The 19399-nt window shown below is 39.9% G+C and overlaps 1 protein-coding gene across 1 annotated transcript in view; it reads right to left on the reverse strand.

Annotated features, from left to right (window-relative positions):
• Positions 1-18862, reverse strand: part of LOC113026171 (scavenger receptor cysteine-rich type 1 protein M130-like) — a 58041-nt gene extending 39179 nt beyond the window's left edge. Inside the window, exons 1-7 of the mRNA XM_026174647.2 lie at positions 18756-18862; positions 13655-13684; positions 13266-13556; positions 12338-12643; positions 11974-12261; positions 9316-9621; positions 8947-9237 (exon numbers count right to left, since the gene is read on the reverse strand). Coding sequence (XP_026030432.2) covers positions 8947-9237; positions 9316-9621; positions 11974-12261; positions 12338-12643; positions 13266-13556; positions 13655-13684; positions 18756-18795 — 1552 coding nt within the window. The 5' untranslated portion in view covers positions 18796-18862. The remainder of the gene's footprint in view (positions 1-8946; positions 9238-9315; positions 9622-11973; positions 12262-12337; positions 12644-13265; positions 13557-13654; positions 13685-18755) is intronic.
• Between the last annotated feature and the right edge of the window lie 537 nt (positions 18863-19399).

The raw sequence follows: 19399 nt of genomic DNA on the forward strand, positions 1-19399 counted from the left end.
GACTAATGTTCATGTGTGTGGGGGAAAAAGTGTATAAAGTCCGTAGCGAGGGGCTAGTTATTCTGAGAACCCCAGCTGCAGTAAATGAGGGACCACTGTATATACTTTCTCTTTGATTATTGTATTCAATCTGTTAACATTTAATATTTACTTGATAGAACCAACTGATTCTGCAGCAGAGCATCCCCTGTTGCTTCTCCTGGCTCCCCAGTCCCTGAGCTCCTGCTCATGTAATTGTAGCATCAGATGTACAGCAAGCACTGATAACTTTTTACTTGGTGGGATTCCCTTGTGATTACCTTTATATATCTTTAAATATCTTTAATATCTTTAAATATCTACAACCAATCTGTTTATAACAGATTTTTTCAATGTTGAAAATGAAAATCTAGTAGCAGCCTTCTCATTTCTTTGTGTTTTGTGCTGTTTTACAGGCCCACAGAGGAGGACGGCTCCGAGGCAGATGAAGGATGGGTCCCAGGACGGTCCATCGGTGGTGGAGCTGGCCATCCTGGTGTCCCTGAAGAGGCCACACCAGTCTCCAATGGAGCATTTCCTCCTCAGCCTTGTTCCTGCTCTGGAGAGCAGCTGGTCCTTTTTATTCCTGTCTCTCTGTAAATACTTATATTTTATATATTTATGTTTAATGTTTTTCTGTTTGAGAATTTTAATATTACTTAAAATAAATTTTTATAAAGACTAATGTCTCAGTTCTACTACACAGCAAATGTTGGCACACGACTTGACACATGTAGAATTTATTTCATATTATACTAATGACAAAATATACTAATACAGTGGGATGCAAAAGTTTGGGCAACCTTGTTAATAGACATTATTTTCCTGTATAAATCGTTGGTTGTTACAACAAAAAATGTCAGTTAAATATCATACAGGAGACACACATAGTGATATTTGAGAAGTGAAAAGAAGTTCACTGGATTTACAGAAAGTGTGCAATAATTGTTTAAACAAAATCAAGCAGGTGCATAAATGTGGGCACCACAAAAAAAGAAATGGAATAAATATTTAGTGTATATCAATGTGTGTGTATCCTATATGATATATGGGGTGCCTTTGTCTGGACGTGCTTCCCATCCAGAGCTGCACAGCAGAGAGGAAAGTTCCAGCGCTCCTGGAATCCCTCTGTGATGGACCGCCAGTCTCCAGGTGAAGGCACAGCCGTCCACTAGACAGTCCCAGATGGCCATTGCTACCTGGGGGGTGATCTGGCTCACCGTGGACACACCGACTCTGAAACTGAACGCGATGGTCCTAAAGAAGTCCCCGGTGGCAAGGAACCTGGACAAAATTGTTCAAAATCAGTATTATGTGTACTGCAGTTACAAGATACATTATTCAAATTCCAAAATACTTTTGTGATGTCAGATTTAAATCACAAAACTTAAATCTTACATAAAACATTTTGTAATTATAAGGATAATTACAAAATGTATATTAGATAATATCTAAAACAGTCAGTTGTGTTTTGTTTTAACTTTAACGTATCATAATTTGATTGGTAGCAACTTTTACAACTACAGTGAGCCAATCACTCATAATTCCTAAACATGTCAATCAGGTAGGAATGAAGTGAGACATTAATAGAAATAAAGAGTTGTGTGTTGACATGTAGCCCTTTCCTTGCTTAAATCATTGTTAATATTTTGGAAAAAAATATGCTGTGATAAGACAGCATATCAAGATAAAATATGCTAGATAGAACCATATAACTAAAAACTGTTCACAATTTTATCTGCCTCTCAGTTTTAATAAAGGCTGGTGACCCCTGTTATAGAGTCTGACAGCTGCAGGGATTATATACAAATATTCAACTATCCCAGAATTAAACCAGGTCTAAATAAAAAAAAAAAAGGAGTGAGTATCACTACAAAGATTAACCCACAGTGGTCCTCATACCAGTTTGATATCAGCAAACACCGAGAGCATACATTGATATGACACCACAGCCATGCTATCATTGCAAACACTGATAACAGCATAAATCACTAGAAATATTATAAATAGTCGTCTCTGTACCACAGTTTGCTTTCAGTAAACACCAACAGCATTCACTGTTAGCATACCACATCCATGTTAGCAGTGTATAAACAATAGTTTAGCATATATTAGCACAGGTATCAATAAAGGACTACCGTATTAAACACTTTTACTAACCGCAGGCAGATGGACAGGCGCTCTGCCTGTAGTTGGTGTCTTGGCGATACTGGGACCAACGTGGGACAGCAGGTCCTCAAACTGAGCGAGGGAAAGATGGTGGTATCGCTGAAAGCGGCCGTCATCCAGGCGCAGCTCGTGGAGCAAGTGGTGAAACTCACCAAACTGCTCACGCCTCTGCAGGATCTGATGGACCCAGGTACGGCGAGGACGTCTTTTACGCTGCTGCTCTGCTCTCCACGGTGAATAGAGAAGGGAGACTCTCTCTTCAAGTGCTAGCTCGACAGCTGCCATCTTGCAAAGATACCGTCTGGCATAACTTCCTCCCACATTTCAGGTTTGACACGCGATGAATTCGCGTTGGACACGCGTCGAGGTGTGAATCTGGCGCGTTTTGATCGCATCTATCACGTTCGGTGTGAACACATCGTTACTCCCAGCCATAGCTGGACTGGCCATCAGGCATACCGGGCATTTGCCCGGTGGGCCGCTGGCGAACTTTTGTTTTTATGGGCCGATGGATTTTTTTTTTTTTTTTTAGGAAGGGTATATATAATGAAAGGTGTTGGATTGGCCAATTGGTCATGATCGACTCTGGGCTGGACCAATTACAGCCGAGGAGGCCGAATGCACCCGCCCCCTTGTTTTCGCGCATTGCATGCCGGGAACTCGTGGCAAAACAATCCAAGTACCGCATCAAATGCAAGCATTTGCAGCACCGCAAAACGTTCATTTTCCGGTTCCAATACCTTCTTGTTTTTTCTTTGCCGCACAAAAAAGGTATGTACAAAACAAAAGGAGAACAATGCCGGTCCGTACAAAGACAGACTCGACGAAAAGAGAAAGAAAAGATACGAGGAAAAAAATCAAAGGTGTGAAAGGGTCAGACCCTTACGAGCACACAGAGGGACAAAAGACGTTAGCGTGCTGCCCAACTTTCACCACGCTCATATTTATAATCATACGGTTCTTGGAGTGAGTGCATACACTCATGAAGTTTAGTAACTTCAGGTCACTGCAACAAGCCCAGGTACAGTTTACCGATGGATGGGTGCAGGACTTGAAACGCACCGTGTAAAGACCATTGTACGAACAAAGGTAAGTTTACCAGTCTCACAAATCATCGTCATAAATACACATTCGTTAACCGTTTATTAATAGGACCTTTGAGCTCAACGGTAATTAATTAGTAGTGGAAATAATTTCTGGTTCATTACAGAAATGTAGCAGTGACAATAATATTGTATCTTGTAATCGCACTGGACAATTAGTGATACAAAACAACTGTTTTATCCTGTGAATAAAAGTATATGTTTTTGTCAATGTACCATGGTAATAACAGAACTGAAACGCAATATTGTGTCAAGACAATTCACTATTTATGCACAATAAACAAAGGAGCATAGCGCGACAATTTCTGTTCAGCGCCAGACTTGCTTGTAACCTATATCACCAATTATGTTAAGAAAAATGACGCATTAACGACTAAAAAACTCTGACCTTTGTGGGAATGCTTGGAGCAGACTAACATGTGAGCTGGAGTGTTCTGGGACGTTATATTTGGTATATCCAGACCATCCGTCGGCTCTTACTTCGGAAACATGGCTTAAAACATTTCTCTTCAACGACGTAATCCGATTTAAAAAAAAAAAAAGATCGGCTTCCCGTGGCTGTCATGCGACCGGCTGTTGCAGTTAATAATACAACAGCTTCTTGACATTTTTGTGTTTCTTTTTATCGCTGTGTAACTGAGTTCAATTGAAAGCCTGCGTGCGCTAGTACCTCTTGCCACAAGTTCCCAGAATCCTTTGCGGTTTTACCCCTGAATGACGTCACATTTTCAATCTTTATCCTGGTGGGCCGGTCTCTAGTCAAAATGCCCGGGCCGATTTTTTGTCCCAGTCCAGCCTTGCTCCCAGCAAATGGGTGATAGAAAACCGATCGGTGCCTATGCCATCTCCAAAATGCGCTGGCTGATGTAGGGTCAGCAGCAGAGTGCGAGCAACCTTTTTTTTGCCGATGTCTGTGATGGCGTCCCCCACCACGATGCCGCCCCGGGCAACCACCCGTGTCGGCCGTATCTGCTACTGGGGCTAGGCCATATCATACCATTCATGGTAATACCAGTATAATGTTGGGCAACGATAAGAAAATGAAATATTGTGATAGAATAAGGGTAAAACGCGCATGTGCACTGCCTTTGTTTTCATATGCACATGGCGGAAAAAGCATGTCGCCGACGGAGAATGAGAAGGGCGAAAGCGGATCGTTGAATGAAACGGATGAACCAGAATTGGTTTGTAAAAATGCTGCAACTTCAGTGGTGTGGAACTGGTTTAGCTTTCGTCTGTCAGATACACAACAAAGCACTATTTTTGGTAGAGCATGCAAGCGGGCCGTCGTTATTACCGTGTTTTTTGGAAAATACGGCACACTTAAAATCAATCCTTTGATTTTTCTGAAAATCCACAGTGCCCCTTATAATCCCGTGTGCCTTATGTATGAATTCTGGTTGTGTTTACTGACCTCAAAATGATTTTATGTCGTACACAGCACTGTCAAATGTTTTAGTACGACTTTGCTAAGCTTGATGGATTGTCGGAGCATTACGGCTATCGTAAGGCAGGAGCCTCGAGGAGTGATACGTACTGTGCTTCAACATAATATTACCGTATTGTGTGTGTATAACCTCTTTTTAGGTTTTGGTTAAACTGTCAGCAAGGAATTTGCATTTGCACTGTTAAATTTTTATATAACTTTAATGCACATAAAAAACAGCAGCTTGTTTAAGTGAAAATACATTGATGGGTTTTTTGAACTAATAAAGTTGAGGAGTTGTAAAGTGTTTTGTCTAGTGTCAATTATATCGTCAGCTACATCGTTATCGCAAATTTTCAGATGTATATCGTGATAAATATTTTTGGTCATATCGCCCTGCTCTAATTGCTAATGTTGGTTGGCCCTGGCTATCTCCTGGTAAGTAGTTATAAGCATGCCTTTGCTCAGTACCTGATGTAATCAAAATGTATCTGGTACATTCTAGAATATTCTAAGGGCTATAAAATAATGTTAAACAGTAATTTATTGAGGACAAACTGAAATAATTTCAGTTGGAATTGATAACTGCAGTTGCGGTCTATTTAGGCTATTAGACTATTTATCTGAAGAATGGCTAAATTCAGCCGATTATTTGCTCCATGAGTCAGCTCCATATTAGCTCTGTTGACTCAGTTACTGATCTATGACGATTAAGTTATTGAAATTATCACCTGTTTGAAAGTAAGGGGGGGAGAGGATTTCATATACGCTCAAATTTCAAATATGGTTACATCAAAATTGATAAGTGTGTAAATGTGAGACTGGTAGTTCAGTTGTCTTTAAGTGTGGTTGTGTGAGGTACTTTTGCCTAGTCAGTGTATTACCCATAGCAGACAGCCTTGTCGGGGTGGCTCTATCTCAGGTGGTACTCCATTACTAACTGGAAAGTTGGTGGTTAGATCCCAGTCTGCACACTAAATTTCCTTGGGCAAGATACTAACCCCAAATTGCTATCGGATGCATCCATCAGAGTATGAATGTGTGTGGATGTTAGATAGAAAAAAGTGCTGGTGTGAATGAGGCAAGTAAAGTAATGTGCTCTGAGTGCTCAGATAGAGTTGCAAAGCGCTATACATGAACTAGTCTATTTACCATCTTCCAGTTTACAGGTGCAACAACACAGCAAGAAGTAAGACTTGGTCTTTTTCACTACCTGGTCCTACACCCTCATTTTAGATTTCACACAATCTTCCCCATGAACTAATGATAAGTGAATGAATCAAAAATGGGGAGGGAAGGTGGGGCACCAAAAGGAGAATGAACAGCTTATAGAGCCGGTGGGGAGGGTAACAGGGAACCAGACGGGACATGTTTGGAGGTGTAGTCCAACAGATAATTTATCTCCAATTCAATAGCTGGGGCCACATCCTCATTTAAGGTTTGACAGCATTTTAAGTGGATAACGCCAGATGGCTTGAACATGAATTGAGGCTGTAGTTAAGGAAAGGCCTGACAGGGGAATGGGAGCAGCTTTCGGCCGGGGCAGATACCCAAAAAAGGCATCCAGAAGTAGTGATGACTGTACGTAACAAAGATCAAAAATGGTTGCCTGGCTGGTTTATTTATTCTGAGTAAGGTAGCAGTTGACACTTGGAAGGGTTTGGAAACCAGTGGATTGGGAGCATCATCATCATCATCACTATGAAGTGCTGCCATGAGCACAGCAAGCAACAGGTGGTGATAAAACACAAATAATGAAAAAAATATTAGCCATTCAAAAGCCCCCAGTCATGGTGTATGGTGCAGTGTCTGGCATGACAAAATGGAGATACAGGTGCACGCCTCTGATTTTGTGAGAAAAAAAATCTCTGTTGTTGTCTGCCACACATCAACACAAATACTACGTTTCTGAAAATCTTCACCTAGGTTATGAAAATCTTTTTTGTTGATCCAAAATACTGTTTCGTCCAAAATACTTTCATCCAAAATACTGAATGAAAGGCCAAAACACAAAGAAAGGAACATGTTTAAAAGAAAAAATACCTGTGTACATGTGAATGTAACCTTAGTTTTGTCCTCTTTGCATCATTTAGGGGAAGTGATAAAACTTGTGACTCATACCCATGTTGATTTATTGATCATGACTGTTTTTCGTGTTGGTGAAAAAAAAAGTGGATTTCTCTGCTCAATCCACAAATGCCAATTTTAAGATTTATAACCGTTTGTCCTTCTTTCACTAAAAAGAAGAGACAAAAACTAGATAATTAAGGAAACAACTTAGGGAGGGGAATTGTTAACTGAATTCAGTTTTATTCAAAGAAGGGTTCAGCGTTATGTAACAGTGGCTGTAGATGTACTTTTTGTTTGTTGTTGTATTTAGTAATGGTAGTCATTTAAAGATTTCTAGCTCTGATCTTTTTTTATTGTGCTTTGCTCCAACGCTCCTATAAACCTACAATTGGTCCAGTATTTTTTGCATTGCTGTAAAATAATGAGTGTGATCTGTGGGTAGGATTAGGGCAGGGGTAGGCAACGCCAGACCTCAAGGGTAGGGTTAGGGTTAGGATTTCCTGCAGGTTTTAGATGTGTCCTTGGTCCAACATAGCTGATTCAAATTGCTGATTTACCTCCTCAACGTGTCGCATAGTTCTCCAGATGCCTGCTAATAAACTAATCCTTTTATTCAGGTGTGATGACCCAGGGGGATATCTAAAACCTGCAGGACACCGGCTCTTGAGGCTTGGAGTTGCCTACACCTGGATTAGAGACACCTGCCACTATCATGTTAACAAGAACTAATTTCTATTGAGTAGTTCCAGCCAACTGTACCATCACTGATGCCTCATCTCAAATGATGTCTCATCATTTGTTCCTGTATCTCCCACCTCGTCTTACTGTCTGTTAGGGCTGCCACGATTAGTCGACTAGTCACGATTACGTCGACTATCAAAATCGTCGACGACTGATTTAATAGTCGACACGTCGTTTGAAGCTTTGTAAGATCACAAAAGACGCAGGAATAAGTAGTAGTATTTAAGAGTGTAATAACGGACTGAAACAGAAGATGGCAGCACTGCATGTACAAGGATGCCAGCTGCCGTTAAACCCCGAAGAAGAAGAAGTAGCTCTGTCCCAGAATTCATAGCGAAGCCCAGCTCAATTTTCAACAATGGCGGCAGCTAGTTAGTTTTAATATTACTCTTATTATTCTTTCTGGGTCACAAAATAAACGTTTAACATGTTTTCAGGCGAGAATGTAGCTGTGGAAACCTGAAATATCTGCTCAGTTTATCAAGACACCACATATTTTCAAAAGCGCTCCAATGTCTGTTACCCACTAGCTCGATAGCTAGCCGGCGGCAAGGCTCCCTAGAGCCCCTGAGAACCGCGGACTCCGGGGAAATCGTTTTCATACCCACGGCCGTCTTCCCCTACTCAGGTTAAACATATATAAGTCACTTAGATAACTTAAAAATGTTATTGTTTGGCTTTTTTTTTTTAGTATTTTATTTGTTCCTGAGTAAATCGGTTTGGCTGAGATTAAGGTTATAGTTTTTACACAGCTGAATAAACGTCAAGCTGACAACTGATTATCAGAAATGTGAGATGCTCAAGAATATACTCCGGTGTCCTGTTATATTTTAGATAGCAAGGAGTTTATTAAACTTCACCAAAACAATCTGCAAATTTCATTAAAATTTAATAAACTATCATCTTGTCTTTATTTTTAGTTAGCACAGACCTTAAACACTTAAAGCTGTAAGCTAATGATGGTTATATAAGAGCAGATGCTGCTGGTGCAATAAGCTGTATGTTTTACATTCAATGGATGATGATCTGATTAGTCGACTAATCGCAAAAATAATCGGTGACTAGTCGACTATCAAAATAATCGTTTGTGGCAGCCCTACTGTCTGTTCAGTTTCTTGGTCCAGTTCACAAATCTCCACTTCCATATTAGCCCATGCCCTAAGTTCACCTTTCTAGACCTAGCTGTGATTTGTGTTAGCATAGTTGCTGTTCGAGCACATTACTTCATAAACAGCTGCTGTAATCAGCAACTAAAAAACTGTTAGGCTGAAAGAGTCCTTTCAGACTGGTCAGAGGTTCCTTCAGAGTACTTCTAAATGTCAGCCTTCATGATGGCTGGAGACAGTCAGCTGCTATTCCTGCTACTGTGTATGTTAACCTGCTACATTACCGTCTTAAATTATGTCATACATATTTTACCTGAGCAGGTGATGTTCAGGATGAAGGAATGGTAACTTGATGCTGTACAGTCCTTCAGTGCAGATCTGACGTGAACACAATCATATTTGATCCACCATGCAGGTCTCTTTAAAGACTCATGTCTTGAGTCAACAGAAACAGCAGAGCCACAGTCCAGATGTTTACACACAAAAGCTGCATCTTTCAGCGTCCAGCTAAAGGCAGACACTGTTCTCCACTCTCCCAGATGTCTCAGCTCCATCATGCCCTCACAGTTATTGGCTCCTCCCACCAACCTGACATCATCAGGCTCTGAACAGAAAGCAAAGAGTCATCAGTAAAATAATAAAGTGAGTTTGAACCACATCAAAGCTGCAGCTCCTCTTCTACCTGAGCAGGTGAGTCCAACAGCTTTGCCAGGTGAGCAGCTGTTTCTAGCTGAGCCTGAGCTTCTACAGTCCAGGAGAGCAGACTCATGGCCTCCACACTGGAACTCTTTGCTCCACACTGGAGCCTCCACTTCTTCATAGAGCACCCCTTGGAGGACCGATGGAGGCCCACAGCCGAGCTCCCTACAGACCACCTCTGCATCCTGCTGGTCAAAGTCAGCTTCACACACTGAGGACCAGCTCTGGTTAGACTTCACCTCCAGTCTGCCTGAACACAGACTGGAACCATTCAGCAGCCTGACAGAGTCTGGAGAAATCAGAGAAGATCAAACAGAGAGATCAGAGACAGCAGACACACAAGAAAAAGATGGCAGCAAACAACTATTCACTGATTCAAACTCAGCACAACTCAACATGACTTCATCATTAACAACAGAACACATCTTTAAAATTACATTCAGCTCATTTTATTTCTTCAGAAGCAGGTCAAAAACGTTTAACTGTAATTAGAGCTGGGCGATAGAACGATAATGATATGTATCGCGATATAACTTTTACTCGATAGAGAAATTAATCGCAATAGACCTCGCCGCTCTTGTCCTCTTAAAAAAAAAAAAAAAAAAAGGTCAGCCAATCCAAATTAAGTAGCGCAGAGCCGAACCAATCACAGCCGCAGCGTCACGTCGCGTGACTTGTTACGTACAGCACAAGTGCCAAGCCGCACGTGTGTTTGTTTGGGAAGCAGCCAGCGGGTAATGGAGCCAGCGCGTAATGGAGGAAATGAGTGTGCCGACTAGAAAAATCAACCGAGCGTGACCGAAGGTTACCGAAGAGAAAACAGATGATGGTTCCAATGCCGGAGAGATTGTCGAACAGAAGAGCCATAGAAGTTCCGTAGTGTGAAGGTATTTCGGCTATTTCAAGTCTGACAAAAAACAGAGTAGCGTGCACTGTAAATTGTGCCGAAAGCAAGTCTGGAAATACAATAAAGCGGTACATGCGTCACACTGTGCGCCACATTATTGTTTCGGTGAAATGAATTTCTACAATACTGTTACTGTTAATTCTACTCTCTGCAGTGTTTAAATGCTTACATATACACACAGTTACTGTCCCTCCACACATACGACTCGGTTCTGCTTCTATGCCCCAGCTTTGTTTACTTTTTCCCACCGAGGCTTCTAGACTTCTGATTGGCCAACATTTCTGCACGGTTAGGAATCTAGCGCCACCTGCTGCTTTGGCATGTTCATAGCAGCGTTTTCCTTCATTTCTGCCTTTATGTGTGGACGGGATTATTTTTTAAAACGAAAACGGAAAATCTCCGTTTTCAAAAATACCCGTATACGTGTGGACGTAGCCTCAGTCTCTGACTGGAAGCGCTAATTCGTCATTCGGCTTTTGTCAGACTAAAGTAACTGTTAAAACTGTTTGAAAAGCTAAGCTATACAACAAGGAGAGATTGAGAATTTCCTTTTAGTTCTCAGTTTATTTGATATTGACAAAAGTTAGCCAGTTTTGTCTGTTCTTCTGTAAAACAAACTAAGATTTATTTTTAGAATTAATATTTTGTTTCTAAGTGGAATTGACAATTTAGTCTGTTTCATTTGTTCTATTTTGAAACTTAAACGCTTTAGCGGCTGCCTTTTGTGTAGTTTGCAATATTTGCCTTTATTTATCTGAAAAAGTCTCATGTTCCTTAAGTACATCTACCCTGTTGAACTTATTATGGGAAATAAATATTTAAATAAAAACAAGCTGCTGATTATTTCACATTTTACTTGTGAGCAACGGCACATTTAAATCTTACAAATATAGTTATTTGGCTTATATCGTGATATATATCGTTATCGCCTGAAATGAAAAAAACATATCGTGATATGAAAAAATCTCATATCGCCCAGCTCTAACTGTAATGTGAAAATATGCAATCGGGCAATGTCTTGTAAGAGGAGGAACTGAAATTATTAGCTTTTAAACCTCTGATATGTTCGTTTTCAAATTCTTTGAATTTTTTTGGTAACTTGTAACTGTAAAAATTATAGTTCATAGAGGCATGATCAGTGGTGTGATTATTTAGAAGACCAGTCTCTCCATTTTCTTCCATCCATTCGGTTCAGATTTCTGAGAGGGCGGAGCCTATACCAACAGTCATGGTCAAAGGAAGCTAAATCTTGAACAGGATACAGTGTTAAAAGAGGCATCCCTGTGCATGATAACACCTATGGCTACTTTCAAATCACCAATCAATCTAACACATGTTAAATTTTATTTATACAGTGCCAAATCATGATGTCAGTCACCTCAAGGATGTTTATGTTGTAAGGTACACCCTACAATAATATAGAGAAAACAGAGAAAAGCTCAGCAATCATATGACCCTTATAAACAAGCACTATTACAGTGGGAAGGAAAAAACTCCCTTTTCAGAGTGCAAACACATAATAAGTGAAGAAAAAACACCTGTTAAAAGGGAGTTTTTTTCCTTCCCACTGTCACCACAGTGCTTGCTTATAAGGGTCATATGATTGCTGAGCCTTTCTCTGTATTATTGTAGGGTCATTACCTTACAATATAAAGCATATCTCCTGTTGTGACTTGGCTGTATGTAAATAAAATTGAATTGATCTGATTTGAATAACAACAAAAATATATTTACCTGCGCAGGTAAGATTCAGGATGGGGTTGTAGTAACCCGATGTTGTGCACTCTCTCAGAGTAGATCTGGACTGAACACAGTCAGGTTTGATACTCCAGCTAAATTTTAATGATGACTCGGTGTGTTGTAAAGAAACAGCAGAACCACAGTCCAGATGTTCACAAATAGGAGCTGCCTCTTTCAGCGTCCAGCCAAACTCAAACATTGGTCTCCACTCTCCCAGATGTTTCAGCTCCAGTGTACCTGCACAGCGACTGGCTCCTCCCACCAACCTGACATCATCAGGCTCTAACAGAAAGCAGAGAGTCATCAGTAAAATAATAAAGTGAGTTTGAACCACAAAAAGCTGCAGCTCCTCTTCTACCTGAGCAGCTGAGTCCAACAGCTTTGCCAGGTGAGCAGCTGTTTCTAGCTGAGCCTGAGCTTCTACAGTCCAGGAGAGCAGACTCATGGCCTCCGCACTGGAACTCTTTGCTCCACACTGGAACCTCCACTTCTCCATAGAGCGCCCCCTGGAGGACCGAAGGAGGCCCACAGCCGAGCTCCCTACAGACCACCTCTGCATCCTGCTGGTCAAAGTCAGCTTCACACACTGAGGACCAGCTCTGGTCAGACTTCACCTCCAGTCTGCCTGAACACAGACTGGAACCATTCAGCAGCCTGACAGAGTCTGGAGACATCAGAGAAGATCAAACAGAGAGATCAGAGACAGCAGACACACAAAAAAAAGATGGCAGCAAACAACTATTCACTGACTCAAACTCAGCACAATTCTGATTAGACTTCATCATTAACATGCATTACATGTTGACAATGTTCAAAACTTGCTTCTTTTTATTCTTAATGATATTAGCCTCTTATGACTTTACGTATTCCATTTTTTTATACTCAAATCTGCCTTGTAGCTCCTTTTTTACTTGGATGTGTTCATTTATACTTTGGACTGGAAACATAGCCTCTATCTTTGATTTTAGTGTGTTTTCAAACACACATGGAGCAGACCTCCACAGTAGCCAGGTCACAACAATCAGATGCTGCTTGTCAGCAAAGACTTTCTACAGTCTGGGTGTGTACAATGGGATTTGTTGTAATTAGTGGATAGCATGTTTTTGTTGTTTGTCATGAGGACAGATAAGAAGGTACTGATGGGACACGGTGGTTCAGAAAACTGAAAGAGACCTTTGAGAGAGGTGGTTGGTCCAGATGAATCCTAAAGTTTTCTCTGTTGTGACTCCTGAGAAGCTGATGTGAACGTGTTGCACTTATGACACGCTTTATACTTATAGGCTCACCTGCACAGGTGACATTGGCGATGAAAGAAGATGAATCTGATGTTACACAATCTCTCACAGCAGATCCAGACTGAATACATTCAGTTTTCATTTCCCACACAGGTGTGTTTGTGGTCTCAAATCTCCATTCTACAGAAACAGCAGAGCCACAGTCCAGCAGTTGGCAGACAACATCTGCATGTTTCAGGGTCCAAGCATAACCATCTACTATTCTCCACTCTCCCAGATGTTTCAGCTCCAGTGTTCCTGCACAGTGACTGGCTCCTCCCACCAACCTGACATCATCAGACTCTGAACAGAAAGCACAGAGTCATCAGTAAAGAAGTTAATTGACTTCTGAAAAGTAAAGTTATCTGCTGCTTCTGTGAGTATTTGATTTCTGCATTTACCTGAGTTATGTTTTTCTTCAGCCTGGACTCCTGAAAAGAACATTAGAGAAAAAAGTTGCCATTTTAAAGCAGGACTCTGGACTCGTTTTCCAAGTCTGACTTGTAAAACAAGAAGTCACAAATCAACATTGCAGTTTTTAAAGACTTCATGGATCAGTCCATTCTGGTCCTCATTGCTTAAAGTAATCTTGTTTTGTCAAAACTATCGGTGTGTCAAAAGCACAATATGATGATGATATACCAGGAGAAGATGTTCCATTTTTCAGCATGAAGGGTTACTATTACAAAAAGTGAACCTGTGATAAAATGGGTGAAGTGAGACAGAATCAAATATAAAAACAGAGTAAATAAAATAAAAAAAAATCAATCAATCAATAAACTTTATTGATCCCAAAGGTTGGCCACGAAGGAAATTGAGTTAGGGCTGCTGGCCTTATGCTGCTGCCATCTCAAACCAGTGCAAAAACACAAAGATCCAAATAAATCAGCAGCTTATGGCATCATATTAGAATTTGCAGAAGGACCCTAACCTTCAATCTAACCCTTATTAGCAGCCAGTATAACTATCATTACTGATTGCACATGTGTCCACAGCTGAAGAGTAATGATTGCGCGGTTTTCTTGAGCAATGCAGCTGGCAAACCACACTGGGATATAGTATGTCTGTGTTGTGCCCTTAAACAGGGGAAATAGTGCGGAGAGGTGAAAGAAAGGCACAGACACGCAGCTCTCACTCTCACTCGTCTGTATTGAGTGAAGGAGGAAGCACGCGAACCCACCTACTGGAGCCCTGAGGCATTAACAATGGATCGACGCACAATCAACCCAGGCAAAACTTTCACTACTTATCTCCCTCTATATTCCCACTGCATTTCTATTCGAAAACAGTCAAAGCAACAAATAAAACATTAATAAGGGCATGACATGAAATGTAAGGAACAGAGATGTACAACTTCAAAACTAATCAAATTTATGATCCACCACATCTGCACTCTTATCCTTATGAAACAGAGAGTAGATGTATTTGAATTAAGTCTCCACGCTTAAAGAAGTCCAGATGCTTTTCTTTCCAAGCTCCTTAGACCACCAATAAAATATATAATTATGAGTTAACAGCACAAAATGTTAACTGAAAATGTGTAGACTTTAACCTTTTCATGGAATATTCTCTGGTATCTAAACAAACATTTAATTCAATTCCATTTTATTTATATAGCTCCCATTCTACTTCTAAATACTCTAGGAACACCAAGTAAGCCTGCAATGTGAGAGTGAAGAGCTCTAATGGAGTGATATGGTACTACAAGGTCATTAAGATAAGATGGGGCCTGATTATTTAAGACCTTGTATGTGAGGAGCAGGATTTTGAATTCAATTCTGGACTTAACAGGAAGCCAATGAAGGGAAGCCAAAACAGGAGAAATATGCTCTCTCTTTCTAGTCCCTGTCAGGACTCTTGCTGCAGCATTTTGGATTAACTGAAGTGTTTTCAGAGAATTCTTAGGACATCCTGATAATAATGAATTGCAGTAGTCCAGCCTGGAAGTAATAAATGCATGAACTAGTTTTTCAGCGTCACTCTGAGACAGGATGTTTCTAATTTTAGAGATGTTGTGCAAATGGAAGAACGCAGTCTTACATATTTGTTTAACATGTGGTTTGAAGGACATGTCCTGGTCAAAAATGACTCCAAGGTTCCTCACAGCGTTACTGGAGGCCAAGGTAATGCCATCCAGAGGAAGAATCTGGTTAGATGCCATATTTCTAAGATTTTCAGGGCCGAGTACAATAACCTCAGTTTTATCTGAATTAAGAAGCAGAAAGTTAGCGGCCATCCAGGTCTTTATGTCTTTAAGACATTCCTGCAGTTTAACTAATTGGTGTGTGTTATCTGGCTTCATGAATAGATAAAGTTGTGTGTCATCTGCATAGAAGTAAAATTTTATGCTATGCCTTCTGATGATGCTGCCTAGGGGAAGCATGTATAATGTAAACAGAATTGGTCCTAGCACTGAACCCTGTGGAACACCATAACTGACCTTAGTGTGTGAAGAGGACTCTCCATTTACATGAGCAAATTTGAGTCTATTAGATAGATATGATAGAAACCACTGCAGTGCAGTACCTGTAATACCTACAGCATGTTCTAATCTCTCTAATAGGATATTATGGTCAACAGTATCGAACGCTGCACTAAGGTCTAGCAGGACAAGCACAGAGATGAGTCCCCTGTCTGAGGCCATAAGAAGATCATTTGTAACCTTCACTAAAGCTGTTTCTGTGCTGTGATGAGCTCTGAAACCTGACTGAAACTCTTCAAATAAGCCATTCCTCTGCAGATGATCTGTTAGCTGTTTGACAACTACTCTTTAGGAAGGTTGGAGTTGGCCTATAATTAGCTAAGACTGCTGGGTCTAGAGATGGCTTTTTAAGTAACGGTTTACCTATTGCCAGTTTGAAGACCTGTGGTACATTCTAGGACAGTATATATGTATAATGACATCCTCTTACTGGATGAAATCACTAAGTTTAATTTCTGGGCACTATCCCAGAATGCTGGATGATATTGATGTTTCTTTGTAAGTGAGTTATTTTTTTGGGTTCAATGATTACATGTCAGCCCTTTTTCTTCTTTTTCTTACAGTGGGCTGGTTCTTTTTTTTTTTCCAACATCAAATTTATTTTTAAATAATTTCTTTCACTGAGCCAGGCTAATTGTCCCATTAGAAACAATATTCATCACCCCTGTTATTTCAGCCCAAGCCTCATCTTTAAAAGGTGTTTAACATCCGTCACTTAAGTGGAGACACTTAAGGGAGCTGTCCTTTTTCCATTTATACACTCTTATTTAAATTCATTAAGTTGCACTTTCTCCTTTTTTCTTCTGTTAGGGGTGAAGTCTCTTCAATTGGTAAACTTGTTTTCTTATACAGAGAAATGGGGGCATGGTATTATGCTGACTGCAGGCATCTGATCTGATTCACTGACTTCATTATCCAGAATGTAATTTTGTATATTTGCAGATTTTTTTTCCCTGCAAGTTAGGAACTTTATATATATATATATATATATATATATATATATATATATATATATATATATATATATATATATATATGTATATATATATATATATATGTATATATATATATATATATATATATATATATGTATATATATATATATATATATAGCCCTAATGATAGCATGTATAATATTCTGCTTGTGAACAGAACAAAAACAAAAATATTGACAGCAAAATTATTAAAGTTATGCAATACTCTTAACAGTAAGCTGAAGAAATGTATGTCCCTCTGTTTCTCTCTATCTATCTTGTTTTCAGTTCACATTTCTGCTCTTCCATCTGTTAATCAGAGCACAATTATAATCATGTATGAGTACATCATGTAGCTGACAGTTTATAACAGGATAATGCTGGAAAAAGTGTATGGATGAAACTCGCAGGCTTGCACTTGCACTCGAGCGCTCGACGTTGACTGTGTATGCTTTTACTTCCTTGAAAGTAAAATAAATGCTACTCTGTGTGTCTCACTTCACAAAGGAAGTTTTCTAAAACATGTGAAACAGCCACTGTCACAAAATGAGGAGCATGTTCTTGAAAATGTTTCACAATAAAAGCCTTATTGTGAAATGAGGAGTTTCTGATGAAAACAGGAAGTACATGTTATCACTGTAGTTTAATAACACACATATATATTCTATTTTATTTATGGTAAATAGACTGTTTCTTTTAAACCACTTTCTACCCTAACTGAGCACTCAAAGTGCTTTTGTACAACTTGCTTCATTCACTCAAGAACATTTTTCTATATAAATGCTTTCTATCTAACATTCATGATTTTACAGTGAGAGAAACAATCAGAGAGGAACCTGGGGTTAGTATCTTGGCCAAGGATATTTGACATGCAGGCTGCAGCAGATGTGGATCAAACCACCAGCCTTCCAATTAGTAGGCGACTTGTTCTAACACCTGAGCCACAGCCACAACAGGCCAATTCACAACAATAGTCTTCTCAAGGTTCTTTCTATTTTTAAATAAAAAAAACAAAACAATTTGATTTAATAGGATAACGGCTATATTATTGTAGAAGGTCACAAACAACCTGATGATTTCCTCTGAGCAGCACACTGCAATGGTGGCAAGGAAGAGCTCTACTTTAACCTCTATTACAGTGAGTCTTGTTTTTTTTAAATTCCATCATTTTCATAAGAAGTCTAGACGTGATGGGGCTATGCTTCCCTCTTTGGGCTCTAAAATATAGTAGACGTAGTTCGTTCATTCATTCAAAGTGGAGTTGTTAGTGAGGAGGCGTTAAGTCTGCTGTGGATAACACAGTACAGTTTAGAATAGAATAATCCTTTAATTGTCCCACAAGGGGAAATTTGGTTGTAACAGCAGCCAGAAAGACAGAAAGTTTGGGCTCCTCTCTGATTGTTAGAGGCTAGAATCAGCTCCAGCTGGTGGAAACAGTCTTTAGGTGTGTTCAGCTAGTTATTCAGAGTGAGCTTTACAGAGACATTAGAGTTTCTTGAGTTATTTTTGGTCATGAGTAAAGGAACTGTGACTCATCATCATCAGTGAGGAAGTCCGACAGTGAGTGCTGCTGCACAGAGATCATCACTGAATATTGACCTGTCGGACAAAACAACTCACAAGTGACTGTCAATATATTAAAATATGGCTTTGATTTGACAAAGTCTGAAGGATTCTTTTTTTTTTTTTGCCTGTCCTGTTTGGTTCTTTTGCCATCAGAATTATTGTCTAAAGGCGAAGAAAGATGCCCAACGGATTTACTTTACCAAGTGGACCATCCCAGCCTTGCCGTAATGGTCTATTTGATTCACCTTTTATTGTTTATTTTATTTTATTTTTACATGCTAGATACGGGACAGACTTGACTGGGGAAAAGAAAGAGGGAATGAAAAACAGCGGGGATAAAGGGCAAAAAACAAAAACCAACAAAATAAGCAGACAAAAAATACATATATCAATCACCTGGATCACCTGTCCGAAGTCTGAAGGATTCTAACTAGAAGGTGTTTTTCAAAACTGAACTGTGTGTGTGTGCAGGTGTCCTACCTGAGCTCCACAGGAGAAGCAGCACTAATAGGTGATCCATGTCCAGCTGTACGTCTCTCTGCTCTGACCATCATGTGCTGTCCTCAGTATATTTCTGCTAACAGGAAGGGGCGGGATGGTGGGATGGATGGTTGGTTGGTTGTGTGAGCTCTGAGGTCACTCCACTGTGACCTTTCTTGAACTCTGTGTTCCATCACATCAGCCTTTTCCTCGGCTGAATTCTTCAGAGTCTTATTGAACATATTGTTTAGTAAAAGACCAAATATCCTGTATCCAGGTACATGATTTTTTTTATGCTATAAATTCTCATCTGTTCGGACTTTATGGCACCAGCCAAGCTTCAAATGCTTATAATGACCAGCAGTTAGAATCATATCTACTCATGACATGAATAATAGTTTGAACATTTTATTTTTAGATGTATAAAAGTCAAGTAGGTTTTGACCCAGAAGGACTCTGGTTAATATATGTGTAAAACTATGTTTTAGTTTGTTTCACTGTTTCCTATTTTTGGACAGAAGTATAGAGGTGATGAGCAGAATCTATCATTCTGAAATCAGGTCTTTTTTTCTGTCCATCAGACATGCCGTCCATCAACAGCACATCTAAAACCACACCAACATCCCACAGAGTAGTCACAGCCT

Source organism: Astatotilapia calliptera, chromosome 7 (genome assembly GCF_964374335.1).
Source record: "Astatotilapia calliptera chromosome 7, fAstCal68.1, whole genome shotgun sequence".
Taxonomy (NCBI): domain Eukaryota; kingdom Metazoa; phylum Chordata; class Actinopteri; order Cichliformes; family Cichlidae; genus Astatotilapia; species Astatotilapia calliptera.